Source organism: Narcine bancroftii, chromosome 5 (assembly GCF_036971445.1).
Source record: "Narcine bancroftii isolate sNarBan1 chromosome 5, sNarBan1.hap1, whole genome shotgun sequence".
In the NCBI taxonomy this organism is placed as follows: domain Eukaryota; kingdom Metazoa; phylum Chordata; class Chondrichthyes; order Torpediniformes; family Narcinidae; genus Narcine; species Narcine bancroftii.
The window spans coordinates 81,531,555-81,544,586 of NC_091473.1; the positions used below are offsets into that span (position 1 = coordinate 81,531,555).

General features: G+C 39.6%; 1 protein-coding gene across 2 annotated transcripts in view; it reads right to left on the minus strand.

Moving 5' to 3' along the window:
* mrpl37 (mitochondrial ribosomal protein L37) overlaps positions 1-13,025 on the minus strand; it is a 48,892-nt gene extending 35,867 nt beyond the window's left edge. For both annotated transcript variants that reach the window (XM_069938057.1, XM_069938056.1), the window contains exon 1: positions 12,632-13,025. In XM_069938057.1, coding sequence (XP_069794158.1) covers positions 12,632-12,947 — 316 coding nt within the window. In that variant the 5' untranslated portion in view covers positions 12,948-13,025. The remainder of the gene's footprint in view (positions 1-12,631) is intronic.
* Between the last annotated feature and the right edge of the window lie 7 nt (positions 13,026-13,032).

The window sequence follows — 13,032 nt, forward strand, 5'->3', positions numbered from 1 at the left end:
GGTTCGACGAAAACAGCCAGGAAATCCAGGAGCTGCTGGCAAAGAAGTGAGCTGCCCACCAGGCTCACCTTACAAAGCCGTCCTGTCCAGAGAAGAAACAAGCCTTCCGTCGCGCATGCAGCCATCTTCAGCGCAAACTCCGGGAGATCCAAAATGAGTGGTGGACTAGCCTCGCCAAGCGAACCCAGCTCAACGCGGACATTGGCGACTTCAGGGGTTTCTACGAGGCTCTAAAGGCTGTGTACGGCCTCTCACCCCAAGTCCAAAGCCCGCTGCGCAGCTCAGACGGCAAAGTCCTCCTCAGCGACAAGATCTCCATCCTCAACCGATGGTCAGAACACTTCCAATCTCTTTTCAGTGCCAACCGCTCAGTCCAAGATTCCGCCCTGCTCCAGCTCCTTCAACAGCCCCTAAGGCTAGAGCTGGATGAGGTCCTCAACCAGGATGAGACATATAAGGCAATCGAACAACTGAAAAGTGGCAAAGCAGCAGGTATGGATGGAATCCTCCCAGAGGTCTGGAAGGCTGGCGGCAAAACTCTGCATGTCAAACTGCATGAGTTTTTCAAGCTTTGTTAGGACAAAGGAAAACTGCCTCAGGACCTTTGTGATGCCACCATCATCACCCTGTACAAAAACAAAGGCGAGAAATCAGACTGCTCAAACTATAGGGGAATCACGCTGCTCTCCATTGCAGGCAAAATCTTCACTAGGATTTTCCTTAATAGACTAATACCTAGTGTCATCGAAAATGTCCTCTCAGAATCACAGTGTGGCTTTCGCGCAAACAGAGGAACTACTGACATGGTCTTTGCCTTCAGACAGCTCCAAGAAAAGTGCAGAGAACAAAACAAAGGACTCTACATCACCTTTGTTGACCTCACCAAAGCCATCGACACCGTGAGCAGGAAAGGGCTTTGGCAAATACTAGAGCGCATCGGATGCCCCCCAAAGTTCCTCAACATGGTTATCCAACTGCACGAAAACCAACAAGGTCGGGTCAGATACAGCAATGAGCTCTCTGAACCCTTCTCCATTAACAATGGCGTGAAGCAAGGCTGTGTTCTCGCACCAATCCTCTTTTCAATCTTCTTCAGCATGATGCTGAACCAAGCCATGAAAGACCTCAACAATGAAGAAGCTGTTTACATCCGGTACCGCACGGATGGCAGTCTCTTCAATCTGAGGCGCCTGCAAGCCCACACCAAGACACAAGAGAAACTTGTCCATGAACTACTCTTTGCAGACGATGCCGCTTTAGTTGCCCATTCAGAGCCAGCTCTTCAGCGCTTGATGTCCTGTTTTGCGGAAACTGCCAAAATGTTTGGCCTGGAAGTCAGCCTGAAGAAAACTGAGGTCCTCCATCAGCCAGCTCCCCACCATGACTACCAGCCCCCCAACATCTCCATCGGGCACACAAAACTCAAAACGGTCAACCAGTTTACCTATCTCGGCTGCACCATTTCATCAGATGCAAGGATCGACAACGAGATAGACAACAGACTCGCCAAGGCAAATAGCGCCTTTGGAAGACTACACAAAAGAGTCTGGAAAAACAACCAACTGAAAAACCTCACAAGATAAGTGTATACAGAGCCGTTGTCATACCCACACTCCTGTTTGGCTCCGAATCATGGGTCCTCTACTGGCATCAACTACGGCTCCTAGAACGCTTCCACCAGCGTTGTCTCCACTCCATCCTCAACATTCATTGGAGCGCTTTCATCCCTAACGTCGAAGTACTCGAGATGGCAGAGGTCGACAGCATCGAGTCCACGCTGCTGAAGATCCAGCTGCGTTGGGTGGGTCACATCTCCAAAATGGAGGACCATCGCCTTCCCAAGATCGTGTTATATGGCGAGCTCTCCACTGGCCACCGTGACAGAGGTGCACCAAAGAAAAGGTACAAGGACTGCCTAAAGAAATCTCTTGGTGCCTGCCACATTGACCACCGCCAGTGGGCTGATATCGCCTCAAACCGTGCATCTTGGCGCCTCACAGTTCGGCGGGCAGCAACCTCCTTTGAAGAAGACTGCATAGCCCACCTCACTGACAAAAGGCAAAGGAGGAAAAACTCAACACCCAACCCCAACCAACCAATTTTCCCCTGCAACCGCTGCAACCGTGTCTGCCTGTCCCGCATCGGACTTGTCAGCCACAAACGAGCCTGCAGCTGACGTGGACATTTACCCCCTCCATAAATCTTCGTCCGCGAAGCCAAGCTAAAGAAGAAGAAGAATGTACGTGTTGAAAATGTCTTTTAATTGGGAAATGTTACGACTGTATTTAGAAAACTAGGAAGATATTATTGTTGTGAAAAATGATATGGATAAAACACAAGTTTATTAGTCTTAATATTAATGGGGATAAACGGGTCAGTGAAGAGGAAGAGGGTCTTGGCATTCTTAAAGAAATTAAAAGTAGATATAATCATTTTGCAGGAAACACTTCTACCAACTTGGAACATGATAAATTAAACAGAGGATGGGTGGGACAAATAATATCATCTTTCTTTGGTTCAACGGCAAGAGGGGTGGTGATTTTAATTAATAAAAATAGACCAGTGTTAATAGAAGATATCTCAAGCCAGAAGGTATGTAATGGCACAATTTATAATTTATGGTGCAGCATGGACATTTATGAATATTTATGCCCTGAATTATGACGATGAAAGACATGTTCTTAAAAACAGCAGAGGTGAGACAAAATATAGGAGGAGACTTTAATTTCTGCTTGGACCCAATACTAGATAAATCGACAAGAACAATAACGAGGTCGAAAACAGCAAAAAGCAGAATTTCATATACGAAAGATCTAAATGTTATTAATGTATGGAGGCAATTAAATCCCACAGAGAGAGACTACTCTTTTTACTCAAATGTGCATGACTCGCGTACAAGGATCGACTTATTTTAATGTCTGTCCAGTTAAAAAGTCAAGTGATAAAAATAGAATATTTAGCAAAGCTTCTATCAGATCATTCTTCATTAATATTAACTATAACAACAATATAAAAGGGAATTGGAGTCTCAATACTACATTGCTTAAAAGTACAGACTTCTGCAAATTAAAAAAAAAAGATAGAACTACTTTGTGAAATAAATCTGCTGTCTACTGATAATAGTTTTCTGATATGGGACACGCTTAAAGCATATTTAAGGGGACAAATTATATCCTATATGAAGAATCTTAAGAGGGAACATATGGCAGCAGTAAACAGTTTGGAGAAAGATATTAAAGAATTAGAAAAAATATCAAAGAACAGGACTAAAAGAAAACATTACTGGAGAATAGAAAGCCAAGATAATACAAACAGAGGATAAAAAGCTATATTAAAAACTGAACAAAAATACCATGACTTGGGTGAACGGGTGCACAAAGTTTTAGCTTGGCAGATTAAAACAGAGGTGTCAGCAAGAATGATAAATGCTTTAAAAACAGAAACAGACAGCAAAAGGAAATTAACAACACATTTAGACAATATTACAAAAACTATACAAATCAAAATTACTAGGAGATGAGAATGAAATGGAAGAATTTTTGCTAAGTGTCAAACTTCCAAGGGTGGAAGAGAAAGGATAGAATTGAAACTGCTTTCACAAGGGAAGAAATCGAAAAGGCCCTGGGCACCCAACAGGCTGATAAATCAACTGGGGGGGAGGGGGGGGGTGGATTTTCACGTGAGTTTTATAGACAATGCAAAGAACTATTAATGCCCCTATAAAATGGATGTCCTGGACCAAGCAGTGGAAACACAGATCCTCCTGGAGTCATTCTCAACCACGATTATTACAATGTTACCGAAAAAGAACAGGAACCCACTAAAAACTTCATCATGCAGATCAATATCCCTGTTAAATGCTGATTACAAGATGCTAGCAAAAGTATTGGCTAATAGGTTAGGACAACACTTGCCAAAACTGATACATACGGACCAAGCAGGATTTGTTAAAGGAAGCCATTACTCAAATAGTCTAGGAAGATTATTTAATATAATACACATGGCTAAATCTGATCAAAATCCACATCTGAATATCTCCCTAGATGTGGAAAAAGCATTTGTCTGTTTGGAATGGCCCTTTTTATTTAAAAAATTTGAAAAATTTGGTGCAGGCAGAACATTTATAAAATAGATAAATACTTTTTACCATAAACCACAAACTAAAATAATAACAAATAATCAGATGTCAGCAGTGTTTCCCTTGAGTATATCGAGCAGACAGGGATCCCTGTCCCCAGAGCTTTTAAATTTTAGTGACTGAATTGCTGGCAGAGATAATAAGAAGGGATCTGGATATAAAGGGCTTCAAAGTCAGACAAGAACAACAAAAAAATCAGTCTATTCACTGATGATGTGCTATTGTGCTGATCAGAACCAGCTAAATCTTTGGAAAAATTACAAAGAACACTAGAATATCAGGCTACAAAATAAATATGGATAAAAGTGAGATAATGCCATTAATACATTTTGAGTATGAAAGATCCCAAAAAGGAAGTAAATTTAAATGGAAGGTAGATGGAACAAAATATCTTGGAATAGCAACTGACAATAACTTGCAAAAGCTGTACAAATTAAATTATGTTCCTCTTCTTGGGAAGATAGAAAGAGGCCTAAAGAAATGGAGAGACTTACCAATTGCTTTGGTGGGAAGGGTTTTAACTGCATCAAAATGAAAGTGATGCCAAGAATTCAATACCTTTTTCCAATTGATGCCTATTCCATTACCTAAAAACTTTTTAAAGCTACTAAACCACCATATTAGACAGTTCCTATGAATTGCATTGGATAAACTGACATGCGACTATGGGCTGGGAGGATTTAGATTTCCTGATTTGTAAAAAAAATTACCTAGCTGTACAGGCTAGATTTCTCAGCCTTCTTCACTGAAGACAACCCCCCACCTTGGGAACAAATGGGAATGTACTCATTAGAGGAGTGGGAAAGAAAAAGACTATTTATAAATGGAGTTTCAAATCACTAAAGAAAAAGACAGATAACTCTATTCCAATACATATGATTAGAACGTGGCAAGAAATTAATGAATGTATAAGAAAACAAGTAAGATATCAATAAAAGAACCATTATGTAAAAATGTGTAAAAATATTGCCTATGAACAAGGGCAATAGAATGTTAAATTTGTGATGATGACAAAGGCATAAGATATATTAAGGACTGTTACATGGTGTTGTTTGACCAATTAAAACACAAATACTAAGTTGGCCAATGGGATTTTCTTCTGTTTTCTCCAGCTTAGATCGTTCATAATTAGTGAAACTGAATGAACAGTTTGGATGGAGAATACATCCAAATTTATAATAAAAATGTACTCTGCTCTCCAGAGCAAAAGTGTAAAACCAGGATTACAGAGGTCAAGGGAAAGATGGAAGTCAGACTTGGATGTGATTTCAGAAAGAAGCTGGTCAGATTGGTGCAAGGACAGCATGACATCAATTATAAATGCAAGATTTGACTGGTTCAGTATAATTTTTTTTTTTAACACCAATTATATCTTACCCAACAAAAGTTACACAGACTAAAAGCTGAAATATCAGAGATGTGTTTCAGATGTGGGACTGAGACAGAAACTTTATTTTACATGTCACATGGTTGTGCATGAAAGTGAGGCCATTTTTGCAAGAAATCGCAGAAAAATTAACCAACAGGAGTGGCGTTCACGGGCAACCTGGAGCTATATCTATTAGGTAATTTCATGGAAATAAGTGACAAACTGACCAAATATAAAATCTCATTTATAAAAATAGCACTGACAATTGCGAAAAAATATACTGCAATCACTTGAAAGTCCAACTCTCCATGTACTTATAGCATGGTGGACTGGAAATGAACAGCTGTATACCTATGGAATATAGACCACATAGGGGCCCAGATACAGTAATAAAAAGAAACAAAAAAGGTACAAAAGTAACTAAAGCTCTGACAGTGAACAGATCTATATCTATATCTAGGGAAGGAGGGGCTATTTTGTTTTTTTTGCTGTGTTTGTGAGAAAATGTTGAATATATTGTTATATTTAAAATGTCACTATGTATAAATTTTGAAATTTTTTTAAAAATGTTGCTAACTTCAGGTGATCTTCGATCTTTTTCCTCTGTCTTGGATCTCAGTAAGTTCAACAATCTCACATTTTTTGAGCCAAGAAATTAACAAAATTCTGACCTATGAACAGACCGAATGACATAAGAGTCAAGGAAACAAAAGGATTTATAAATTGGGGACTCCCTGTATCTCCATCAGCTGAAGCATTCTCTTTGACTATATCTTTAGTCTTAGGTTCAGATTGTTTGACTTCCTTCTCAACTTTACTTCATTGAGTAAGCAGTAACTTCGGATGCTTTAAACTGCATATATTACATCTGAGTTGCTTATTACAAGTTTTGCTGATGTGTCCTTCACACAAGCAACCAAAACATAATCCATTCTTTAAAAAAATTTAATTTCTCATCATAGGTTTTTTTTCCCCAATCATGAACATTTTTCTAAAGCATGCTTATCTTTGCAATACAAACAGTTTTCCTGAACAGTCTGATCTTCTTTTTCCTTTGTTTCCTTGTTATTTCCTGTGTTTGTATCTAACACAGCAGTAACAAAGGACTTCCTTTTGGTTTCTGTTGAGAGGATGATTTAGACTTCTTTACTTCCCACCTCTCTGACAAAAGGCAAAGGAGGAAAAACCCAACACCCAACCCCAACCAACCAATTTTCCCTTGCAACCGCTGCAATCGTGTCTGCCTGTCCCGCATCGGACTGGTCAGCCACAAACGAGCCTGCAGCTGACGTGGACTTTTTACCCCCTCCATAAATCTTCGTCCGCGAAGCCAAGCCAAAGAAAGACATCTTTAGGAAATATTTCCAAATGCTGGTATGGTGTAAATATATACATGCCATTCCAAAAATTGTACAACATCCTCAAAAATGGTGTCTCTTTCAGAATCTTAAATTCTGCAACTTTAATTCTCCATAAGTTCCTCAGCTTATAAGGTAATTTATTGACAATAATCAACAAATTAGCAAGCAAATTCAACTCTTGCAAATATACACTACTTCCCATTGCATTACAACATCCTCTCAGAAAGAGTGCATATGCTTGTAAAGTCTTTGTGTCCTCTGATTTTATTGCTGGCTAAGAAAGAATCTTGTCTATGTGGGCCCTTGAGATTTTATGTTCATTGCTATAATGATCACAATAATTATTTTGCCCTTTTGAAACCTTAGTCTGGATCCATATATTGGCAACTTTTGACTAACTCCTTCACCTGTCATCCAGTATACTACTCCAAGTAATACAGACGATCTTTGGCATTTTTAGTATTACTTTTAATGTGATGTTCAAAAGAATTCATGATGCAAGTTATTGTAATGGATCGCCATTAAAAACTGAAATTTCCTTCTTAGGTAAACCATATGAAACTTGTTGCTGTGCTAACATAGCAAAACAAAATGGAATTTCTGCTATAAGTGATAATATCTTGTCCACCATGGCTTGCAACCAGTTGTCTTGTGAATGGAGCATAAGGATCTTGAACTGGTGCCATAGCTGTAGGATCTTGAGTTGTAACTGATGGCATTAATGGGGATCCTTGGTATGTAAGTGATGACATCAGTGGAGATTCTTGACTTTTCACTGATTCTTCAGCAACACGAAGAGACATTAATTGTTGAGTATGATCAACTCACATGGTTGAACCTTATTGAAATACTCTTCTTTCAGGAAGATTCATAAATTGTGTGCCCAGAATAGAATGTAGCTAGCCCTTTCCACAGGGTTGATCATTGGCATTCCAGCACTATCAGTGCCACCATGGCTCTTTGCTCGAGTACAGTCTATTTTTGTGGTTACGGTACCCATTGATCTGCTAGAATGTTAAGTGATATCCCTTTGGGTATTTCACTTTGAGTGATAGATCTTACAAAAGCCTGAGATAATGCCTTTACATTGGCCATCTTCATAGCATATTGTTCCTCTAGATCTAGTTTTTTCTTTTCTCCCTTCAATAATCTTTTCCTTTCTTCTTGCTGAATCTTCATTCCAGCTTCTTTATCTTTGAGAACATGTCTTTTCTCCAATCACTCACGTTGCATCTCGATAATAGCCAAGTTTGCTTGAGCTTTAGCATGCACAGCTGATATACTTGAAGCATGTGAAGCTGTACTTGCTCTAGATGCCTTTAAAAACTTTGAAGATCTTCCTACGCTCACAATCTGGAAATACTATTATCAGGATTCACATCTGAACTTTCAGATTATGCTGATTGAATCTCTATCTTCAGCATTTTACTCAATATAGCACCAGTGGGGTTTTGCAATGTACATTCATCTGTTTCAGTTCCACTAACCTTTAAACCAGCTAATCAGGTCTGTAGTGCCTTATTGGAGGCTTCTTCTTGCTTGGTAGTTAAAACCACTTTTATTCAGTGGTGGCTGGCTCCAATCTCCTGCCAAGCGTTATCAGACCACCATGCTGGCCCAACTCACAACCAAATGGCTCTTTGAGGGGAGCTCTTTGCTCGAGGTCTTTAGCCCGATGAGATTTCTTATCCATCTTGGATTCTTCACACTGCATTCTGTCTTCTCCTGGGAACTATAAACATATTTTATCTTGCCTCGTCACTAAGAAGATTTCTCTGACTGGCTTGTCTTGAATCTGTGGTATTTCACACAGACCTTCTTATCTCTGGTTGTTTAATAACAAATCAGAATTTGTTATTGGCTTCCTACCAATTCTGGCTGGTAGCTTTCTCTTATCTCTTTCAAGGTCAAAGGTGTCTGCAGTCAGACCTGACTCAATTTCGAACTGCACAATTAGACATGTTCTCATAGAGGCTTCTGGAATCTTCTCAGGCAAATGGTCTTCTTTAAAGCTTAAATGCTTAATAAATTGAGTTCTTTCAGATAAATTTCAAAATCATAAACTTTTCTTTGAATAAGAATATAGATGACACTTTCTAAGCTCTCATATTTCCCAATTTCAAAACATGTCATCTTCACAAGAATGTAAGTGACGATATTCTGAATTACCTTCTTACTAATCCAATAAATCAAACTTCATAGTTGTAGCTGTAAATAGCTTTAATTCATTGATAAAATGAATAAACATTTTGCATAACTTCGCACTGAGGTTTTCAAACGATGCGTAAACAAAACACTGTGCAATGATAACAATATTCAACTTTAAATAGGTATAAAATAAATAAACCAAAATTATAATTAAGATGAATTAAAATAGATTCAAAGAAAAGTATCTCGAGCTCACGTATCTTTCATGATTCTTCGAAGAAGAAAACTCCCTGTCCAGTTGGATATTACAACATATGACATCGTAGTAACTATGGTAACACTGCAAACAATTCCTTAAAGGGATAGTCACAAAATTAACAAATATCAAAAAACACAAGGTTTTAACCTTTACAATCAGGTACCAGGAAAACAAACCCAGCTCATCCAGTCTCCTTTCATAACTGAAATGATCTATCCCTAGCATATCCTGATCTCTCCAGTGCAATCACAACCTTCCTATGGTGTGGCAACAATAATTGTACTTAGTACTCCATCAAAGTTTTATTTAGTTATATCATAAGCTTATTATTCATATCATAAGCTTCAAAAATCTGCAATCTGAAAACCTTATTACTGTTGCATTATTTGCCTGTCTAATGAAGGCAAATATCTGGTACATCTTAACCATTTATACTGCTACTTTTAGGACATTTGAAATTTTACGCCAAAGTCTTTCTGATCCTTAATGTCCCTTCAACACTATACTGGATGTTCTGACCTTACTAATTCTCTCAAAATGCAACACCTTGCATTTCCCAGAATTAAATACCATTTGCCTTTGCTCTGCTCATCTTATCAATACATTAAAAGTGTCTTTTCATCTAACATTACCAAAGAAAACCAAGTCTGAGGAATGAGAAAATGTCAGAATTCAGAAAAGGGATTGAAAAGGAATCAGAAAATAGAATATGAATATAACCTTGCAAGAGATACAAAACAAATTGTATGCAATTCTGGTCCTTTTATTACAGGAAGGGTGTGGAGGCTTTGGAAATGAGGTGGAAGAGATTTATCAGGATGCTGTCTGGATTAGAGGGCATGAGCTACAGGGAGAGATTGGACAAACTGGAGTTGTTTTTTTTCTGGAGCATTGGCAGCTGGGTGCCCAGATAGAAGTTTATAAAATTACAGAAAGCATAGATAAGGCAGACCGAAACTTTATCACAGAGTAAAAATGGGAAGTATAGAGGGCATGAACTTCAGGAAAGTGTAAAAAGAGATGTGTGGGATATTATTTTAAAAAACAGAGAAGGTGGTATATGCCTGGAATGGTTGCTAAAATTAGTGTGGAAGCAGATACAATAGTATCATTTAAGGGGCTTTTAGATAGAAACATGAATATGCAGGGAATGGAGAGATATAGATCATGTAAAGGTAGGAGAGATGTTTAATTTTCAAGTCAAGTTTATGGTCATCTGATTATACAAGTACAACCTGACAGAATAGCGTCATCGCTGAATTTTGGCCTCATGTTGGGTGCAGACATTGTGGGCTGATAGAACTGTTTCTGCCGCTATCCTATTCTGGGTTCTAAACCGCAAGCACTTGTTTAAATATGTAAAAAGATTTACAAAAACTAAAACAGACCATGACTACAGAAATTACACTGGAAAATAAATAAATTATGGAGAATTATTTTTAAATGTTCCATTTGCCCTCTCAGAAGATAGATGGCCTCCTGGAAGTTGTGAATCCAGAGTAATTAAGGAGCAAAAATAAACCAACAATAATAAATAAAATAGTATGGGAAAAATTAATGGAATGGAAACAGATACATTCTCTGGACATAAACCTTGATAAATCTGGATGCATGTTGATACAGGATGAGCTGTATCACAAAGTATGAAAGGTGGCTACTGTGAAGTCAATGAATGTAGTGGGTGCCATATCCTAATATTTCATAGATTGCAAGAACAGTTGTACAGATTGGAAGGTAACAACCAAAACCTCATTGATTAAGAAAGGGCAAAAAGGTAAGTGAGAAATTAATTAGTTATAAAGATGTAAGCATCTATTATTACACTTATGGTAACCTGCACTTGGAAAATAATAAAAGAATGGGGCAGTGCCAACATTAATCCACAAAAGGGAAATTATGCTTTTTGAGACTGTACCAACCAGAATAGACACAGGGAACCAGCGAGGCAGCTTGACAAGATGCCAGGTAAGAGATCATTTAAAAGTACATGGGATGTTGAGGCAGAGGAAAACAATATACCTTGTCAAATGAATATTACTTAATGGACATTGATTGTAATTGTCACAGTCCATCTATTCACAATTTGTACTGATTTAGAGCAGCAAAACCAAATGTAATATTATTTAAATTGACATATGATATAAAAATACTAGCTCCAACTGTACCTCATGAGAAGAGTGTTGATATAGAAAGGTTAAGCGAATGGACAAAAAAAATTATGTGAAAAAAGTGAGGTCATCTACTTTAGTAAAACAAAACAGAAGAGTATTTTTTTACATGGTGAAAGATTAAATGCAGTAGAGGTTCAGATGAAACTGTGCATCCTTCTATAGAAACATTCATTATTTGCATGTATAACAAGTGAATAGAGGGAAAACATTTGTCTTTATTGCAAGAGAATTTGAACATATGAGTAAATATGTCTAATGTAATTATAGGTGAAATCAAACTTGAATTAGTGTGTACATGCCTGGACCCCATCAAAAGATCATTATTGCTACCCCGGATGGACTATTCAGAATACTGGAAGAGATTAAGCAGTCTAGTCCTGTAGTCTGTAATTACACAGGAGACTGCAGGTACTGGAATCTGCTGGAGAAACCCCGTTAGGCTGTCGCTTGGAAGAATGAGAGGCCAGGTAAAATATTTCATCCCAGTTGAAGTTTTTCCTAACTAGGTGTTTCGAATAAGGGTACAGGTTCCTCTACCGGCACCACCTACGGCTCCTAGAACGCTTCCACCAGCGTTGTCTCCGCTCCATCCTCAACATCCATTGGAGCGCTCACACCCCTAACGTCGAGGTACTCAAGATGGCAGAGGTCGACAGCATCGAGTCCACGCTGCTGAAGATCCAGCTGCGCTGGATGGGTCACGTCTCCAGAATGGAGGACCATCGCCTTCCCAAGATCGTATTATATGGCGAGCTCTCCACTGGCCACCGTGACAGAGGTGCACCAAAGAAAAGGTACAAGGACTGCCTAAAGAAATCTCTTGGTGCCTGCCACATTGACCACCGCCAGTGGGCTGATAACGCCTCAAACCGTGCATCTTGGCGCCTCACAGTTTGGCGGGCAGCAGCCTCCTTTGAAGAAGACCGCAGAGCCCACCTCACTGACAAAAGGCAAAGGAGGAAAAACCCAACACCCAACCCCAACCAACCAATTTTCCCTTGCAACCGCTGCAATCGTGTCTGCCTGTCCCGCATCGGACTGGTCAGCCACAAACGAGCCTGCAGCTGACGTGGACTTTTTACCCCCTCCATAAATCTTCGTCCGCGAAGCCAAGCCAAAGAGAAGAAGACAGGTTCACAATGGTCGATAAACGAGTCAATTGTTTTGGAATGAAATGAGCCTTACCCTCCAGCAGTTTGGCTCTCTGGTGGAAAGTGTAACACGGCCTCTCCTTATAAAGTGGCATCTCCTCATATCTGGGCCCGCGACGACGGAAGGGATCTTCCCCATCACGTTCCCAGGCGGGATATTTAGGTTCAGCCAAGCCCGGCACGAAGTGCATCCTGTCCCAGTAGGTGATGGGTTCCAGCCCAGGTATCTCCACAAGCTCCGGCTTTTTCTTTGGCCGCTGGGCCCGAATTAACCGACCCGCGGTGACATGCAGGACACGACAGTCCGAGAAAACAGGCGCCACTCCGATACGGGAAGCTCTACTCCACATGGTTCTCAATTAATCCAAGATTTGGAGCGGAGAAAATGACCTGGGACACGAGCCAGACCTCGCAAAGGAGGCTGGGTGTTGAACT